This window comes from Phoxinus phoxinus (assembly GCF_949152265.1).
Source record: "Phoxinus phoxinus genome assembly, chromosome: 13".
NCBI lineage: Eukaryota > Metazoa > Chordata > Actinopteri > Cypriniformes > Leuciscidae > Phoxinus > Phoxinus phoxinus.
Window position 1 is genome coordinate 32,541,320 of NC_136888.1, and position 21,356 is coordinate 32,562,675.

The 21,356-nt window shown below is 38.5% G+C and overlaps 1 protein-coding gene across 6 annotated transcripts in view; it reads right to left on the reverse strand.

Moving 5' to 3' along the window:
• Positions 1-21,356, reverse strand: part of rbks (ribokinase) — a 39,017-nt gene that overhangs the window by 12,806 nt on the left and 4,855 nt on the right. For all 6 annotated transcript variants that reach the window (XM_079632327.1, XM_079632329.1, XM_079632328.1 and 3 more), the window contains 6 exons: positions 16,777-16,909; positions 16,120-16,183; positions 14,637-14,699; positions 13,453-13,617; positions 9,226-9,317; positions 4,974-5,162 (listed from right to left, as the gene is read on the reverse strand). In XM_079632327.1, coding sequence (XP_079488453.1) covers positions 4,974-5,162; positions 9,226-9,317; positions 13,453-13,617; positions 14,637-14,699; positions 16,120-16,183; positions 16,777-16,909 — 706 coding nt within the window. The remainder of the gene's footprint in view (positions 1-4,973; positions 5,163-9,225; positions 9,318-13,452; positions 13,618-14,636; positions 14,700-16,119; positions 16,184-16,776; positions 16,910-21,356) is intronic.

A 21,356-nucleotide genomic window follows, 5' to 3' on the forward strand; every position in this document is an offset into this window, starting at 1 on the left:
CGTGAGCCACATAAACAAAAAGACAGCGTTTAATTCGTGCAATACCAGAGCTGAGACCATTCCATGTCTATTCTCTGAATAACGGCTTGTTTAGTATGAAATATTGAGATTTGGTGACACTGCAGAAAACCCTGGATTCAGTCCAAGGAGCACAGAGCAACGCTGAGCTTCGTGACTCACACCACTACGCTCGGAGAGAAGCCCGGTAAACACTTTAACCTTCTATTGAATGTTCTTTAATGACTAAAGATAGACCTCACAAATAAACACAGTCGCCACATACTGTTAGGAAATGACAACAGTTCTCTTTCGGGTCTTAACCGGAAGTGATATTCCATTATTCTTAGCGAATAAGCCGATGGAAACATGCCTTGCTTCTGTCTAGCCGACCGTTGAGATAAAATCTGGCACTTGGCCCCATTCCCCACCCCCCCCTCTCCTCCGCCTGGTTTTTAACAAGTGGGGGAAAAACAGAGTTACTGGAAGAGGGATCAGGGCATCCAAAAGAGTTAAACAACTCAGGATTTATGGGTCATCAAAGTGCGCGGGAACAGGCCGACCGCCACGTGGAGACCACAGCCAGGCGGACTCCCGCTGAGAGGATCTCTGCTGAGCACTGAGTCACCCAGAGAGAGCAGGGCAGCCCTGGACATCACCGGCTGTGCTCTATGTATCTGAGTGTGTGCGCTTATGAGAGGCGTTACAAGTAGCGTTGTCAGAAATATTTTCAATATGTATCGATACTGAAAATATCTGAAATGGTTCCGATACTCGTTTTCGGCAGTATCGATCAATTGACAGTTGGACACACCCGCCTCCATTCACTCACTCCGGTTGAATATGGGGTGTCTGGAGGGCTCCTTCTTTGACCGTTTAGTTATTTTTGCAGGTTGGTTGCACCACATGACTTTTTTTTAAAGATATATATATATATATATATATATTATCAGAAGAACCCTTTACTAAAAGAGATAACAATGACTAAAAGCAGGTCAAATGGATGTGTTTCCAGTGTTCCAGTGCTCATTTTGCTGGACACTAAAGGGATGGAACTAAACTAAACTAAACTAAACTATTGCGTAATAATAATAATAAAAAAAAAACTTTTAGTTCTCAGAATTTCTCTAAATAAATAGTTTTTCTTAGAACTTCATGTGGTCTTGCAGTAGGTGTGGGATGAAGTTCTGAAATTGCTTGTTAACCAAGTAAGATGTGGTTAAAAAATGAGAACTGAATTGCAAGACAGAATAATGAAAATAAAGAACAGAGAAGCGGTGCAACCAGTTTTGAGGCATTTCTGGTCACTGACGGGACATATTTATCACACTATGATGTATCTATCCACTTTTCTTTCTGGCTTGACGCATTCTAATAGGTGACTGATAATTAATCGTGTTGTTCTTCTATTGGTGTTTAAAAAATCAACAGGAAATATGAGTTACAGTGACGCCAGAACTACCGAATCCATGCGTAAAATGAGTATGTCTCTTTAGAGATTACAATCAGAAGAGAAACCAGAAGAACCACATCCACAATTAACATGAGATTTATGTCAGACTTGTGAAAATATGATGCAAACAAGTAGCCGTATTCAATCGACATATACGTAGAACGCCAGACTGAACTCATGACAGCAATCAGCAAAACAATCAGTTTTAGTAAGAAATGACGTGAAACATCAAGAAATGCCCTCTCATAACTCAGATCTCACAGATTAAAGTGCACACCACAGCAGAATCCACATATTTCAAATGATGAAAAAAATGGTGTTTACTACCCATTCACAACATACTACTTCAAATATGAATCATCCTTGTGGATCATGGGCATATTATGACTGATGACTCAATTTCATTCACACAGATGACTAGTAGCATGGCAAACTTGTAGGGGTATAAAAACATCTGGTTCTCTCAGACAATATGTCATACAGTTTAGCTTCACGTGGACCACCAACGAAACATTCACAGATGTATATTACATACAAAAAAAGGGAAAATTGATCTATCCGGTCTGGGGTGCGTTTCCCGTACAACTATATAGATCGCTGCTTAACTACCATAGTACGATGCATCGTTGGAGAAATCAACTAGCTAGTCACGACTGTTTCCCGAAACCGTGTGTCGCAAAGTATCGTTCAACCACGTTGGTTTATGACGTCTCGCACGTGGTGGACTAATAACTTATTTTAATGAATCTGTTTGAGATCGAATTAACGCTAGATTTTGTCATATAAGTTACAGACATGTTATCTGAAGACCATTTCTAATTTTTCTCAGTTATTTTGCTTTATTACCAGACTCAATATTTGGCTCGTTCTTACATAGTAGAGCACGTTCGCACATGCATTTTTTTTCAAAATAAAAAACACGGGTTGTACTGAATGTCAGCTTGCTTATTTTGCTAAAGATAAGGATTTATTCAGTCTACATCTCATGTAAACTAGAAACTATGCTTCTGACCACAGCTCGAGAGCTGTCGCTCCAACCACACAAGTTTGCGATGCTGTTTGCGAACGTACGTTGGAACGATGGTTTCGGGAAACACCAAATCGCTGAACTATGCTAATAACGACGGAACTTGCGACCATAGTTGGCTAACAATGCTTTCGGGAAACGCACCCCTGATTGGTGCACGGGTTATCAACACAATTTGTGTTATCAATACATTTGTGTGGCATTTAAGTTAGTCAAGCACAAGCAAGCACAATTTTATATTCTTTCTTTGTTTTATGTTATGTCTTATGTAAGGGTTAATGCCCAACGAGGTGTCCATTGTCAAGTATTAATGGACGACGGTGTGAACCTCGGCTGCGTGTCGGACGGTTGCCTCCGCCGAAGTCCATTAATACCTGACAATGGACACCTCGTCGGGCATTAACCCGCTTATGCCATGTTCACTTGCCAAATAACACATTTTTAAAACATTAGTTTATATTTTAATTAGTTTTACAATCGAAATCTAACGGTTTTAGAACTCCTTTACTAGGTGTCCTACATTACTTTTTAATGGACACCCTACAGCCAATCAGAATCGAGTATTCACCCAGACCATGGTATAAAACTCAAATAATACTACTACTTATGTATTGAAGAGGTGTTCCATCTGAAGAGATGGAAATCATGCACTATATACAGTATAAGGTCTATATCCATTTTCCATTTCCATTCTCTAACGTCAATGCTCTTGAATTTCCAATGAGAGGCCATTCTTTTGCTCATCAGTCTATTACTGGTCTACAGCTGAACTGTGGTTGGTTTGTGAGTTAGATGGACTATTTAAGTAAGTGACGTGATGTAACATGAGAAGGCCAACGATGGTAACTAACTAGGGCTGGGTATTGGCACAAATTTCACAATTTGATTCGATTTCGATTCTCAAGCTTGCAATTCGATTTGATTTCGATTCCGATTCGATTCAATATTGATTATTTTGGGTATCAGGCACAATACATGGCAAGTTTTCTCAAGGAAAACAAATCTCTTAACTAATGCTGTAAACTATGGGAGTTTGTAGTAGCCTAGGCTTCATTAGCCTACTATAATACTGAAGGTACAAATGTACTGATTTGTACACACACAAACACGTAAATTACACTTTTATTTATTTTTATAATAATAAAGTTATATGAAATATAAACATTTAAATGGTGGCTGTCATTAGAACTTGTCAGATTTATTAAAACATGCATTAAATATTGAAGAACATTAAAAAGTATAATGAATATGTAATGATGCATAATATATTTAGCAAAATGCTCCTCTCTAGAGTTAATCGTAAACTTTTGCTAATCGCTAAACGTTAATTGTAGTTCGTAAGAAAATGCACGCACGCACGCACACACACACACACACACTTGCCGCTACTGAAAATTGAATCCGCAACCATTGGGTTACAAGTCTGACTCTATAACCATTAGGCCACGACTGCCCAACTGGTTCTTGGCCAGTTGCAAAGTTGACATTTTCAATTCAATTCACATTTATTTGTATAGCGCTTTTCACAATACACGTCGTTTCAAAGCAGCTTTACAGAAAATGCATGATACCTGCAAAGTGAACCAGATATCTTTAGTCAAAAGGTTTCTTCTTTGTGAGACTAACTCAATGAATGCTGTTATAAAAAAAAGAGTAAATTGTTAGAGAACCTACCCAAGAAGCACCGCTAGTGTGTGGTGAGTCACAGACTTTGAGCGCCAGATACAGTGCTAAGCATAAGTGAACACACCCATGCTAAAGTTGACTAAAAAGAGGAATAAAAAAACATCTTTTGGAAATTGATCTTAATGCCTTAATAAAAGAAAATGAGGAAAAATCCAACCTTTAAGGACACCAATTTTCTTTGTAAATTTCCATTTTAATTTGTATTGTTTCAATAAGTAAATAAACCGCCTATCTTTCTTCGCTTTTAAGTAACTGAAGAACAATTTTCAAAACAATATAAAAAAATGAAGAACTCTTCGCCAACTGGCTAATGTTAAATAATATTAATCTGAACTTTTATCAACTCCCCACGCTCCAACTTCACCCTGATGCTCTGCAATGCATGGTCAACTGTCACCCGTTAATGCAAGTGAGTGACACATCGCGTACATATGTGTATTGCGTTTGTGTTGCTTAGGCGATGTATAATATTTATAATGTAATCAATATAACAATATTTCATACACACTATGTGACGTGTGCTCTGCACGTATATTATGGGCACAATGAAAGGAGAGAAGCTAAATAAGCCAGAGTCCGACCCGAGCCCGATCTGTAAAACATTTTTTTGATTGGGCTTAGCGTGTCGGGTCCCGACGGGCTTGCAGACCTCTAGCTCCTTGTTGGCCCTATCTGAATTAGCCCATGTGAATCTCATATAGACTCTGATTGGGGATAATTCAGATGGTTGACATGGGGAACATACCTCGAGCCCAAAACTTGCCTACATTGGCCCCACCAAGAAATGTCAACAGTCAACAGCAGTCTTACCGTGGTATCGGCAGCAGTGACCGCGGTGGTGGGAATGTGTTTAGGGTCCGTGTTTGTGGACCCACACACCACACAGCCCTGTGGCCCCAAGGTGACAATGACTGATCCACAACCTCTGCGCAGCAGCTCCAGGCCCACTCGACTGGCATCCTCCACTGAGGTGACCGGCAGACCCGTCAACAGCTCGGCCTGAGAGGAACACCACAAGATAAAGAGGGAACAGTCACATGTATGCTCATAACGGTTATGCTAAGTATAATATAATATATAATAACTTTGCTAATACATTTCTATTCTAAACCACGGTTACATTTGCCAGAAACATACTCTATGTTCGTGAACTCAAACACTTCTAGCAAACATCAGGATATTTTTTAAGTTGTATACATTGACATTAGTTAATTAGCATACCAAGTTCTGCCTGAATACTCGATTCTGATTGGCTAGAAGGTGATCATATGGCAATTCTGATCACCTATGCGCGTGAACTCAACAATCGACTACTTTGGACTTCGACCGAAAACAGGATGTAAATACAGGTATTTCCGCTGGCTGAAATAACATAATTTTTATTCATATCTTTCACATCTACTGCAGTCAGATTCACTCGTGTTAACTCTAAAAGAATCACTCACATGGCTGGGCACTTTTAATGAAACATTAAGGATGTTAAGAGGCTAAAAGCAGGTTTAAAACTTGCCCCATTCAAGTCAATAGGGTGCAAATTTTAAAAAGAGGATAACACAGTGTAGGCAACACCGATTTTTGTCGTTGTTCTCTGTATTGACAGCACTCCAAATTTACAAAAAAATGAGCTCAATGTTAAAATTGACCGGAGTTCTCCTTTAAGCTAGTCCCAGACTAAAATGCATGTTTGCATGTTTTGACTGAAAGCAACTTGCACTGACAGATCTTAAAATATGTCAGTGACATTGCTTTGTCTCAAGATGCACACCAGTATTGTTTTTTTAACGCCATGTTTATAAAAGCTACTTAAATGTCCTAATTGAACTAAGGCCTAATCCTGGCTTTATATAACCCCTGTCTGTGAAACCAGGGCTATATTGTTTAACTCTATGGGCCCTATTGTAACGCTCTGAAACGCAAGTATCAAACGCGAAATGCAAGTAACTTTGTGGGCGGATCCCGGCGCTGTTGCTATTATACCGGCGGGATAAACGACTCTTGCACCCGACGCAAATCTAAAATGTGTTGGTCTGAAGTCGCTTCATTATTCATAGGTGTGGTTTGGGCGTAACGTGAAATAAACCAATCAGAGCGTCCTCTCACATTCCCTTTAAGAGCCGGCGCGCTTGTTCCACGGCGGATTGCTATTATAACGGCGGATTTGCCAGCGCACGGCAGGAGCGGTTCACAGCCGAGGAGACCGATGTTCCCGTCAGGGCCGTAAAACACAGAGAAGTGACATTGTGTGAGGATGATGGAGAAACCCAAATTAGCTTCGGTTAAACAGGCGTATAATAATTTGGGTAAATGTGTAAGCTAGATTTATGCCTATTTTTTCACATCTTCATGGACACAACAATAATTTCCCTCGTGTGTTATTATTTTTCCTTGTAATAATGTATGATTTTGCAAAAATGAAAACTGCTGCGTCAGTTTAGATTAGAAAATCAAAGTGTGTGTTGTTCACACGCTACATTATGGCCAAGCAAGCGCGCTTAAAATAGCATATGACTAACACGCAACGCGCCACTGTCTTTAGACTCGGTTTTTCCTGGTCAGTTGCGGGATTGTTTTCTGAAACTGTAAAATAGCACCAGGGAACATTTGCGCCGGAACACGCCTCCTCTTTTCACTAAACCGCACCCGGGAGCGCAAGTTCATTCCCTAATTTACCGACGTGCGTCTGTGGAGGGAAAAGTCCGCTGTGCACGGGTGCAAAATAGGAATGATACATGCGTCGGTGTTCAAAGTCAATTGCCCTGGGTGCAAGATAGAGCCCTATGTGATAAAGTGGGTGAAATCCAGACATCCCACTAGGAGTCTGTGTGATCAGGAGTTTTGTGTGATGTGACGCAGATTTTGCTCGTTTTGAAGTTGGTCACTTGAATTCGCTGCGCTGACCAACACCTGCTTGGTTTGAACGTGACTTGTGTGTGTGTTGAGATTCATACATTCATGCACTATATACAGTACAAAAGACAATGGATCTTTTTCCACACAAAATCTTGTGTCAGCAACCTTTATGTCATTCATGAATAGCAGAGTGTATGAATAAGTGTGTAAAGCCTGACATCAAACTGTGTCTTCAGCCTGGAAAAATGTAGTGTTGGCATTATCAGTTCTTTTAGGTTCTCTAGTGCAGGTGTGAAGAATAACCCCCACTCAGCCCACCGAACGCCTGAAAGATCAGGCCAACAAGTCTCCCCGTTGTATTTGTGTACTTTAAGCTTTGCCATCAATCTTTCCTAGCTGGCTGCCAAAACAGAAAAGCGCACAGATTACTCATCAATGTGTGGTTATCTGCTTCTGTAAACTGCCGATGATTCATCCTTCACTCTCGCAACTGAAGTCGTCGGGTGAGAGCCAAGCATGTACGCGGATGCGTGCGCTGGGACGAAGGCTGGATCTGAGGGGTTGATTTGTACCGAGGGCTCTCACTTTTAAGTCCCACCTGTACATTTTTCCCCCTCCAACCTCCCAGCCACATCAAAGCTGCCCTGACGGAGAACTCTGGTTCAAACTCTCAGTCACGCTGGAGCATTCGCCCCGGGCCGGACTGACACACCATCTGTGCATCTGCCTGCCTGGTCGTGGATGCTTTAACTTTACAGTTTCCCATCAATCCAAGCCCTTGTCTGTCATCTTGCCCTGCCACGATGTGAAAGAGGGCGGCCTCGAACATAGCAGTTACTGTAAGACACAGCGGCCAACCCCGTTATTTCTTGCACTTGGCAGGGAGGTGACTTTTTGAGCTTTAGTATTTTGGTTTTAGTATGCAGGTCATGACCAGGCAAGATAAGTGAACTGTTGTTTTACTCTAGTAACCTGCTTTAACAAAACCTGACAACCTACAGGCAAAATAGGCTCTACAGGTTAATGGAGTCAAAATGTACTTTGGTTAAAAGTTCATGTCAACTTTCTTTTTGGAATTTAGAATAGAATAGAATAGAATAGAATAATTCTTTATTGTCCACCGGGGTGGACATTTTTCTTTGGCTCACCGAACGTACAAGACAAATAAACATACAAACAACGTCTCAAACATAATAAGGAAATATTTCTGGATAAATAGAAAAAAATATACAATGTAAAATATCATAATGAGAATAAATATACTTAAAGGTGCTGTATGGAGTTTTTCTTCTAAAATGAATCCATTTTTTATTACCTGTGTGTGAAGGGGTTGTAGTCTCACAATAAAATGATCCACTTGGCGGGTTTTGCTATTACCTCTGAAAGCAAGTATTCCTATTTCTATGTGAAGTCTCCGGGTCGGATTTGCCGCGAAATCCAGTGACGTGACTGAGACCTGCATGCGCTCGCGAGCGTCTCGCCTCTCGCCTCGTCTACTGACTTTGCACTCAACAGCGACGACACTGCAACTTTATGACATGGAGTCTGCTAATACTAGGAAACGACTAGCACAACACAGACTCCAACACAAACTCCATAATAATAAAAAACAAAAGAAAGCACGCGCACGAGCACTCGCTTGTAAACGTATTGGTTGCAATCTGAAACATCACCGCTAGATGCCGCTGAAAACTCCATACAGCAGCTTTAAATACATTAAGATAACAGCTCATTTGTTGTTGTCACTTTTTGATTAAGGATACTAATGGCCAGAGGAACTCTGAAGCGCCTCCCAGACTTCAGAAGTTCAAACTCGCCATAGAAGGGGGTGAGTACTATCAACAGTGATTTTCCTAGCTTTCTTCCTCGTTCTGTCAATGTATATTTGGGTCAGGTGTTTTTGTGGTTTTCCTACCATTTTACTAGCCATTGACACTATCATGTTAAGCTTTTTCTTAAGCTTGCAGTTTAAATGGCCAAACCAAGCAGAGAGATAAAAAAGTTAAAACACTTTTTTTAAAATTGTTTTTTAAAGTTAATTTATGACTTTTTTCATTTCTAAAAATGCAGAATACACTATAGTGACACACTAAAAATCATTCTGAACATCTTCTCATAGCAATGTGGAGCAAACTTTAAAAAAAAGGAAAAAAAAGTCAATTTGCTTATGTGATATTTTTCGTTATGTAAAACGATTGATATTGTCGTTCACCTCAGACTCATTGCAGCAGAAAACATCAGATGCTTTGTAGAAATCCGAATGCAGGTCTGCAATAGCGGGAGCTGGATTAAAAATGGTCTTCACTGTAAGAAATATAGAAAATATGTTTCACATATTGAGTCATAGAGAAATGCAAAAACCACAAGTAAAAATGCAAAGACCTAGGTAAAGAATTTATGATGTTGTTATGAGTTATAATAATTGTGTGTGCACGCAGACACACAGCTCAGTCGTAGATACTGACACACCGCAGTTCACGTCAGACAGCAGTCAGTGTGAAACTCTTGCATCTGATTTGATATAAGCAAACTTTGCTCCTTTCTGAACACAACCATATTTTCATAACCACGTCAATACTTGGCCAACAGTTCCCTTTCTCTCTTTCTTTCTCAGTCCAAAACTCGAAATGTTCTGTAAAACCCAACCACATAGGAAGTGAATGTAACCGAAGCACTATCTCCTTACTTCCTGTCGCTGAGGGGATTTCTCACTAGTGAGCTTAGTAAACAACACTATTTAAGAGGTGGGAACATTAAATGCGTCATAAGATGCAATACTGCTGAATAATTTATCTCAAGTTTGAACATGGTCCTTACTATACAGAAAAGGCCTGGCTGTAAGAATGCATCTGAAGAAAAATAATGTCTGTTGCTGCTTATGAATTTATGCTAATCAAATTATGATGAGCAGTTTCTACTTCTAAGCCTTAATATTAATCCCAGTAATTGCAGCAGAAATACCAGAGGAAACATTTTAGCCATTAATGCGGGGCTTCAAATATTATTAGACAATGTAAGGCCTTTGGGTCAAACATTTTGAGAGCCACAGCTTTTAGTAGATCCAAGAAGTATTTAGACACTCAAGCCATACTTAAAAAATTTTTTTTTTGTAATCACTGTACCTTTAACCGACTGGTGCCAATTTAAGTGATTTGTATTGACACTCCAGGGGCAATTACACACATACATACAAATTAACATGATCAGTTTATCATGTTCCACTGTTAAATAACATATTTCTTTCACCCATACAACATCTAAAATAAATGTAATATCTAAAAGTTTATGTTTTTCTTTATTCCATATTTTTAATAATGTCCTGTAGCTGGTATTTTCTATACAATGAATAGTGTTTCAGATTGTCAAGCTCAAGACAAAAAGGAACCACGAAAGTACAATAAAAGTACTTGTATAAAAGTAATAAAAAAATAAAAGTGACTTGTATGCAATATTCAGAAATTTCTGAAAAGCATTCAGAGAAATAGATTTGAAATTAAATTTTTATTCACTGTAAATCTTTTTTTTTTTGAGCTTTGCTGTCTGAAGAACTGAAAGAATTGTCCTTTTCTGGGTGAACTGTCTCTTTAATCAAAGTGAGAGTGTTTTAGGAATAGGCAGTGAGCCTCCAGTTTCCTCGAGTGATCTAAAGAGGAATCAATATGCGCTTGTGAAGTGAATAACGTAATATGGAAGAGGAGGGAAATAATGAGGGAAAATAAACGGCAATACTAACGAGTACATGAGATGAATGAATGAGTCATGCGAATCCTCACTTGCCCAGAGATGCTTTAAAAAGCTCAGAATGAAAAACAACAGAAACACAAGTTAAATGTGAGCTAAATTCACGCTAGAGTGATCAAACATCCCTTTAGTAGCTGATCTAAAGAACAAATTACACGTTAGCCACATATCAGCTTTGAAGTTAACCGAAATTAACTACACTTGAGGAGAGAATCAAAGCTAGATGGCCTTTATATTAATTTATTTAAAAATGTGGTTAGGAAAGCGTTCTCGGATTCTTCTCCACTGAGCCTGTGGGGGTGGCATGTGCGTAATCCAAGCCTTGAGCTCCGGCTAAGTGCTATTTGCACACGTCATTGTCTGATGAATTCATCCCAAGTGATAGGCGCATAATCTGGGCTAATGGCCTGTCTCTTAACACTTAATATGGGCCGCTAACGGGCTAAACAGCATGTATCTGGGGTGTTGTGAGGTGGCGAATGTGAATATCGGGGTGCGTTGGTGTGGTGGCGGGGGGTGGGGGGGTATCCATCTGTGTCATCCATCTGTGGAATAAGCTTGTTGCATCATTGTACATCTCCATGACAAGGATACACGGTGTCTCTGATCAGCGGGGACCTGAACATACAAGGTGCTAATGATATCTGAGACACAGCAGGTTGTGTTATTTTCCACAGGAGGGAAAAGTCGTGCTTTATTCTCACCAATCATTCGGTATGAGGAGCTAAAAATAGTTTTTAGAAAATGTTGTTAAATGAACAACTACTGCTGTTGCCATTCTTCACGCAAACCATTTGGCGATTATACAAGTATGGGACGCCAACTGTGAGGCAAAACAAGTGATTTTATGAAAGGACTGTAAGGGAAGGGGAAGACCTGGATACTTTATCCACATACATACAGCTCATGTACAAGCTCATGTAAAGCGATGTATTCAATATAGCAACTATAAACTTCATCATTGCTTCTTGTAATGTCGAAATATGTAAAAATTAGGGATGCACCAATATGAAAATCTGGACTGATACCGATAACCGACAATTCTTTATATTTGAAAGCCGATAACCGATATATTGGCTGATAAATCTAAATACAAATTTGTATATCCTTTTTGAGAGCCTGAAAAACAAAAGTCTCACCATGTTCCAAGCACACAATTATATTGTTCTCATTATAATTTTATGTAGCCTTTATGATTTGCGCTGCACGTTGCACTTAACCGTATTTTCCTTTTCAAAGTGATTCCACTCATATTTCAAGCTATTAGAAAACATCATGTCGGCTTTAATTTTGGCCAAATTTTCTTATCGGGCCGATAACGAAAACATAAAAAATTAACATACTGTATATCGGCCGATACCGATATGTTGGCCAATAGATTGTGCATCCCTAATAAAAATATTAACATATTATAAACATTACCATCACAATTTTCTTTTGGTAAAGATCCTTTGAAATAATGTGCATTAAGAAATTTGACTTAAAGGATTAGTTCACTTTCAAATAAAAATGTCCTGATAATTTACTCACCTCCATGTCATCCAAGATGTCCACGTCTTTCTTTCTTCAGTCGAAAAGAAATTAAGGTTTTTGAGGAAAACATTCCAGGATTTTTCTTCATATAATGGACTTCAAAGGCAACCAACGGTTTGAAGGTTCATATGTCCGTCTCAATGCAGCTTCAAAGTCTCGACACAATCCCAGTCAGGAAATAAGGGTCTTATCTAGCGAAACGATCGATAATTTTCTAAATTTTTGTAATAATAATAATAATAATAATAATATACTTTTTAACCACAAATGCCCGTCTTGTACCATCTCTGATATGTGCCACGCATTACGTCGGAAAGGTCACGCGCGACATCGTTAAACATCCAGGATATACACACGTAAGGACCATTTTAAACAATAAACTGACACAAATACGGTCATTCAACATACAATAACTTTGAACGGTCCTCCTACTCCAAACTTTGTGACATTTGTGGTTAAAAAGTATATCATATATACATCGTTGGTATATTGTCTATTACCACTGTTGGTATATTGTCTATTACCATTGTTGGTATATTGTCTATTATCATCGTTGGATATTGTCCGCTAACCATGGTTTGGATTGTACTCCTATTACATTGTTGGTAACAACTGCTGTTATAAAAAACTAATCTGTTATTGTGGTAACGCCACCGTGATATATTATTTTTAAATAATCTGAGAGCACAGTAAATATGAAGCCTAAATATCAATTACAAATGGTGATGCTGGGGTGGAATTAAATAAGTTGTCTTCTTCCCACTCCCTTTCAGGCAGAATTTGATTGTTATATTTGAATACTATATATTATTTTGTTTTTTTATTGCTTATTGTTTTTTTGATATGATTTTTACCATATTGTCTACCTTTATTTTTTTATTTTTTTGTGCTATTGCCTCGAATAAACGATTAAAAAAAAAAAAATATATATATATATATATATAAGAGTTTTTTTTTTAATGACCGATCGTTTCGCTAGATAAGACCCTTATTTCCTGACTGGGATTGTGTAGAGTCTTTGAAGCTGCATTGAGACTGACATTTGAACCTTCAAACCGTTGGTTGCCATTGAAGTCCATTATATGAAAGTGAACTACTCCTTTAACAGGAAGTGGGATGAGACAATCAAGTACATTGAGATATGAAGCAAAGATGCGTATCTGACCGTGGTTCTCTTTGGCCATTCTCAAGGCCTGAAGTGATGCATCTGGGTTGATCTCAAGCTGGCAAACAAGCACCTTGGCATTTACTATGGCAGACTGTGCCCGCTGTAGCTCCTCTTGCCCCAGAAGCATATTAGCACCAGCCACTATCACTATGGCATTCTCCCCTGTCAATACAATATATTAAACATGACGACAAGATGCTTATAAAACCTTTAAGGAGACATTATTGTTAATTAGACTAAAATTTTATTACAAATCCACATTTACAAAGAATGCATTCATGTACAAAATTACAGGTCACATTATAGGAATATACAGTGACTCTAAAAACTATTTAGACATACAAGTCACACCTTAAAAATATATGAATGCCATTGTATATCAAAATAAGTGTCTTTATTTAAAACAATGTGTTAGTTTTTAAGTAATAAAAAATACATTTCATATACTGTTAAGACAAAATATGTCATATGTAACACGATGAACTAAAATGACCTTGGAACCTCTTATTTTTCTGTCTGAACATGTTTTTATCTATTGGAATGACATTCATACATTTTTTTTCAAATGTGGTTTAAGTGTACAAATATGTTTTGGAGCCATGGATATAGGAGACACTTTACACACCCAGATATGAACGAAATTCTCTCGCTATTGCACCACGATCAGACAGACACAAATAAAGAGCTGGCATAAGCGTTCGAAAAACCACACTGCAGAGTCAGGAGATATTATCAGTCTTTTCCTCATTTCAGCTTCCTTGTTAGCTTGCGAGATAATTGTTCACATTCACATCGTTGTGATATTCACACAGGAAGCTGGGACACTGAAAGTAGGTTGTTATGGTGATCATGACGCCAATCAGAGCTCTTCCTGGAGAGCTCACTGTGGTGCTAGTGGACTGCCACGAGGCTCAGCACTTATGCTGGATCATGACATTTACAATGCAGCAGGCCTTACATTCAGAGGCAGGCTGGTTATGTCACCTTTCTTTAAATCGAAGTAGTGCTACATTAAACTGGGTCTAAAATTATCCTGTGTAGGCGAGGTGGACACAGGTAGAGAGGTTCTCACTCATCTATGTCTCATTCAGAAGAGTACTTAGCGGTGTTTATGTTATTTTAGGGGCTTTTAAAACTCAGGGATGCAGCAAGGCTCGGTACTTGGACCAATTTAATTTTACCTGTGTCATTTACGATGATAGAGGCAGCTCCAGTCGCAGCGTTTTCAGTCTGTTCCACATAGGCTAAGAGAGAGAGAGAGAGAGAGAGAGAGAGAGAGAGAGAGAGAGAGAGAGAGAGAGAGAGAGAGAGAGAGAGAGAGAGAGAGAGAGAGAGAGAGAGAGAGAGAGAGAGAGAGAGAGAGAGAGAGAGAGAGAGAGAGAGAGAGTGGATAACCAAAAAAAGTATAACAAAACAAAACTGAACAAATCAGAATGTCCATTTAAAATATTTTACAGTGTGTATAAGTTATGTCAATAGAGGCAGCGCATATGCAGACTTACAAACTGTGTTGGGGAAGCTATTTTAAAATGGTAACTTGCCCAAATTACAGGTTACTGATATAGAAAAAACCTAATAACTGTTTCAACAGCAGTTAAAATAAAAAAAAATACAGTTGATCAATTCAGCATAAAACATAACAAGCTAAACTACAAGTTGCTAAGAAAATTTAGATAACTATAAAAAGGGCCAATATATTTTAAATCATGTCATTATCTGATTGCAAATAAAGGGCGTTTCAGGAACACAAATAAAGTGTAAAAAATCATGTTTATACTTTGATTTTTTCTTGCTTTCAAGTAAAATGTGTAAACATCTTTAAAGTAAGATTAGTTTTTTGCTGTTTGTCACCGTTCATCATTGAGCAAGTGATGAAATCAGATCTGTTTGTTCTGTCAGCATAATCAATATCTGATATATCTACATTGTCTGCTATAGTAATAATGACTAAGAGAAGTCAGCATGATAAGAGAAGCTGTCATCATGAAAATCAGAGGACGTAAAACTGGAAATTTTGCTTCTGCTTTACGAACATCGTGTCATCTCACCATTACTGCTGAACTCTCGTCAAGGTTCATGTGACAACATAAATATTGGAGGCATTACTATATTTTATACATTCATATTAACTAATGTCATATTCATTCACTTATTCGCTGTTCACATATTCCAGTGAAAAAAAAAACTGTAAGACACAGCTAGAGGCTATTGCACACGTTGTATTGCAAAGTGCAACGCTTGCAACGCCATGGTCATGGGTTCGATTCCCAGGGAAAGCAAGAACTGATAAGTATGTAAATGTGTGCCTTGAAATGCAATGTAAGTTGCTTTGGATAAAAGCGTCTGCCAAATGCATAAATTTAAATGTATTGTATTACGTTACACACAAATTGCAACTCAAATAATGGGGAAAAACACTACTTTAAATACAATGTTATTCATAATTACTTCAAACTGAAACATAACTTTAATCAGATTTCAAACCACCTACTAATTAGTTTTGTGTCGGGTTTGTAAAAAATGCACACTTTTGTTTCACTTTTCTAAACAGATACTAAAAAAACTAAATAAGATTCATGTTGCATACACCAAAAATATTTGATTTTAAAAGACTTTTGGCTGCCAGAGATGTGAAACAATATGAAAGCACCGTTTGGCCATTACCAGTCGATATGCCATTATTTTTGAAGTTTTGAATGTAGTCGTTCCCAAAAACGTCTCTGCCGACCTGAAGAGAAAAGGCAACCAAAGATGAAAAGCAGAACTTGAGATGATATGTTCTAGCAACTGGCTGACCGGCCAAAGTTCTGCATTGCTATATCAGGCCAAGCCTTCCAGATATAGCATCCCCAAACAAACGCCTCCACTCTACAAATACAACTTTAATCTCGCCCCCCTCTCTCTCTTTCTCTTCCTCTCTATGAGACATTCAATGTTGAGGTAGAGGGCAAAGGGGTTCCTTTTTTCCCAGCTGGGTCTGCTTTTATCCCACACTGGTAAAGACATGCCAAGGATGGGGTCCTACGCCCCAGCAGGGGAGACCCTTCACTACCTGGCCTTCTGTCTTTGAAGTGTGATCTCTCTTTGAATGTTTCTGAAAGCATAGGAGTCTATTTTTACACACTGCATACGCTTCGGTATTGATTGGGGTCTTTGCACTGACAAAATCAAGAGCTTTATTACTTGGTTAGGTTCTCTTGTGCGGTTAAATGCTGAAATACATGACTTGCTCTGGTATCAACCTAAACTTTTTTGTGTCTGTGTACTTCAGGCTATATTCAGTTATTTGGGACGTTCAGAAAAGCAGACCGTATTGGGTACCTTGCACACCATGGCAGTCTTGGCCCCCATTCGTGCAGCTTGGACACACTGATTGGCCCCTTTACCACCGAAACCAATGAAGAACTTGTGTCCATGTATCGTCTCTCCAGCCTTGGGAAGTCGCGCTGCCTGACTAACAGAAAGACATATGGGACTATGCTATAAAAAAGTACAGAAAAAAATTAACGCATTCATCAAACAGTTAGTCAAAAGGTATCTAACCTAGAATTCATTATGTATTTCATTATTTACTTACACATGTCACATGTAACACAAAAGTACATCATTTAAAAATGTTGTCTCTTTTGACCACTTTCAACCACTTCTGTCCTGATTTCTTCGAGGGGAGGGTCTATAGGCATTTAAATGTATGTTTTTATCAGATCTTTCAATCTAATGGACGAAATAAACTCGTGCAAATTACATATGAACGCACCGGAGACTATGAAAAAACATACGGAGAGCAGCAGCTTTCATTTCTGCTCTGACAACCACAAGACCAGCCGAATGCTGTGAGTGTGTGTTAGAAATCAGGAATGGTGAGGAAACATTGTGCTTGGTACGTTTATCGCCTTCAAACTAAACTTGAGTCTTCACCCGACAAAGTTTAAATCCCGTCTAGCTAGCGAACTTCCCATAATGTTTACACTTTAAGTCAGTAGTCGTCTTTTGTGGCTGTTTAAACTCATTCGACCACATGAGCGTTTACACTACGAAAGCAATCCGGTCAAATGTGTTTTCGACTAGCCTACCTTTGGAAGTTGTCAAAAGTGGGCAAGCTCAAAATGTTTTGCACCCCGTTTACACCTGTATTTAGCGTCGTCCACTTGTGATCCGATCGACTAAAACGCATTTTAATACCAGGTGGAAACAGGGCCTCAGTGTTTTTGTCTAATGAAAGTCAATGGGGTCCAAGTATAAATGTTGAAAAGAAAGTCAACCCTATCCACCCAAAAGAAGAAGTACACAAGTAAAAAAGGAATTAATGAAATGCAGAGAAATTCAATGTAGATTTTCTCTCATTTTGATACACAAAGGTTAAAGCAACCTGTTCAGTTCTCTTAATTTTAAAGTGATTGTTAAAGCGACATTGTGTAGGATTTTCTCCCATCTAGCGGTGAAATTGTATATGACTACCAACCATAGACAGTATATAAGATGGACACAGCGACCCCATAGGTTTCAACGGAGAATAATGAAGCCAATTAGAAGCATCACTTCCTGATCGTCAGGCGAACTGCGCAGACTCAAACTGAGCTTGAAGACGTAGATGTGACGTGAGTCTGTCTGACAGCTGTCAGTCTTGTAGCTGTGCCGAGAGAAATCTCAATCATTCCCTTCTGAATCTCGCAGAGACGGAGAGCGCGAGCATTAGCTGTCCATGAGCAGCAGCGGGAGCAACTTTATCACTCTCTATGGGCTTCTCCCTTGACTTTATGCCTCCACGTCGCCCCGATTGCTTGGGAGCTTCTCCGCCGGTCTATACGGTAATTTCTCGACTGTGCGACAGAGAGTCGAGTGGTTATGACGCAATCGTTAGCCTATTTTTACAAAAACTGCTTCTACGGGGCCATAACATAAGATACAAGGTAATGGAGCCTTTTATACATTGTCGTCTTTCTTTAGAAATAAATAATGGACAAATGGAGTCTTTAAACGCCTCAGATGTAAAGTTATTTACGTCAAAGTGACGCCAAAATGAATGGAAGTCAATGAAATGCTAACAGCAGGTGAAGTTCTGCTAGCCAATGGCGGCTCTCGGGGAAGCTTCGGTTTCCGGCTGATGGATTACCCCCTTGCTATCAACTGAATATTACTTTCTAGCCCCTCCCATTCCGAGGGCATTTTAACTCCTACAGTGGCGTATTATTTCAAATCTGCCGGTAGTCGCGAGTAATCTCGCGAAAGGCGAAGCTTGAATTTCCCGGTATGTCCCTCTTTGGCTAATGTATTTTCAAGATGGAGGCGCAACATGGCTTCCGCCATTCGAGCAGTTCACCCGTATGTATTATAAATGGCAGATTCTACGCTTACGAGAATACTTGATTAGTTGGTAGAAGTAATTATACATTAATGAGCACATATAATTGGTTTTATAAGTGCACATATAAGTGTTTTTTTGCTAAGAATTATTATTTTTTTGCTTAAATGAACACATTGTGATCACTATATGCACTTTGTTTTCAGAGGAATGACAGATGGTCCATTCAGTCAGTTCTGAAAAAGTCCATATTGTTTGAATGAAAGGGACTTTTACTGGAAACATGCTTGTGAGCTGTAAATTAAATTAATATGACTTGACATCCTGAGCTCTTCTAAATCTAAGGCAGGTGCCCTGAACTCCCTAAAAAGCTAATTGCTGTGCTGTTTAGTGCGTGACATTTCAGAGCGGGGTCCGTCAGCCTTTCACCCGAGCAGAACTAGCAGCGATTACTCATTCTATTGAACAACAGAAGAATAAGAAAAAAAACTCAATCCCAGACATCTAGTTACGGTCTGGCCCCAATCCAAGTCTCCGGGAGCCCATGTTTATGTGATGGCAGAATGAGCCGATAAAGTTGTTTTTCATGTGTGTGTTGTGTGGTTAAGAGAGGGAATATTACAGGAAGTCAATGCGGATAAACAAAGATCCTGCCGCGATTTCAGTAAAGCGAGCGGTAAGTAAAGAGATTTCAGCTTGTTGTTTATGATGTTTTTAATGAACTGTGGTAAATTATGTTTAAAAATAACTAATGGAGGAAAATTATAAGTGACCACAAGGCATATTTCCCCACTTTTCAAATCTTACCTGAATTTGAAAATATATATTTTTAAACACTTTTTATTAATTGAGTAGGCTATTAATGATAAATATTGAAAGGATGTATAATAAATAACTGATTTTTTGCTGGTCAGAAACTTGAAGACGATGAAGAAGGTTAAGCAAAACATTATACTATTGCAGTAATAACTTCACATCTGCGACACTTTTACCACAGGCGATGCTCTTAATTGGGTCAGCAAAGAAGACGGAAATTGTAATTATGACCGCACAACTGCACTGAAATTTATATTTGCATAGATTCAACTGTACAACCAATAGGATTGTGGATCAAAGTCCAAGTCATTTCACTCATGCCTCACGAGCTCTTTAAATGAGATCAAAGCTGTCCACCAAGCTTATTAAATTTCATTTTCGAAATCAACAATGAAGTCTCATAAATTCTGTTTCCAAATGCTCAAATCATGACAAAAAACCCTGCAATTTGGGAATCAATTGGCGATTGGCCTTTCTTTAGAAAGCGGGACTTATTCCGCCATATTGCACGTTGCATTTTCTCCCATTCATAGTAATATGAGTGCAGCGTCTTTCTAAATCTAAAGTCTCTAGTGTGGATGTGCTATTTTACAACTTGCATTTAAGGTTGCAGTCTGACTGAGTCATTGTCTGTGTCACAGGTTACAGTCAGACTGGCCTCGTCTTAAATCCTCGCTTACAGTTCCTCTATTGTTTAATGAGCAACAGTCATTCTCCCACAAACCCAGTTCTGTACAAGCGCGGTGACTTTCCAGTGTTCAAGAGGAAACAACAGGTGTTCTGTGACGTCGCTGTGGGCCAAGCAGATGTGCACCACTTTAGACCTCAAACAGTAACAGCATGTGCTATTGTACATAAAAGAGCAAGTATTTGCTTTTAACAATTCATTGATTCATTATGAATTATAACTAGCATCTATTTAATTAAATCCATTTCATTAATGTCCGTGCAGAGTCTATTCCATTTTATTTATCCATGCCACATGCATTTTCATTCTTTATATGCAAGTAGTAATGTTGTCCAATTACTTTTGCATTTTATTTATTTGTAAGGCAATAGATTTCTTTTTTCTTTTGACATGGTAATTTGATAGCATTGTGCAAGTACTTTGGAATATCATGCAAATATGAATACAGTGATTATTAAGTACCATAATAAACATACTTTAAATCAAATATTAACCATAGTTTTTACAGGTCAATTTTGATATTCTGGGCTATTTTGCTTTCATAACTTCAGACTAATGGAAAGAAGACATCTAAAATGCACATGTAAGTGTTTATTTTATCAGATTATATATATATATACATGCAGAATCTCTTCTGTAAATACCTTTAACTCTAATATGTCAACAAAATGAAATTAATTTTGAACATGGCTTTATCCAGTGTTTAGATTTCTGTGCTGGATGTTTATGCAAATTATTAGTGTATTTAATTAGTAAATGGCTCGTTTGCATATTTAAACACAACATTTCAGAAAACTTGTATTGATGATGGTGGTGATATCTATTAGTTCAAATGTTTACCAGTAAATATACTTTATACATGCAAAAGGAGAGAGATAAAAATGTAAATGAAGGAAAAACATAAAATACTTTTTTTTGTGTAAGTACTGTGTAACTAACATGGTGCATCAATATGTTCATCATTTAGTGCTATGATATTTATCAAAATTAACATATTATCAGTAATGTCTACAAAAAAGGCCCAGTTTGAAACACACACACACACACACACACACACACACACACACACACACACACACACACCACACACACACA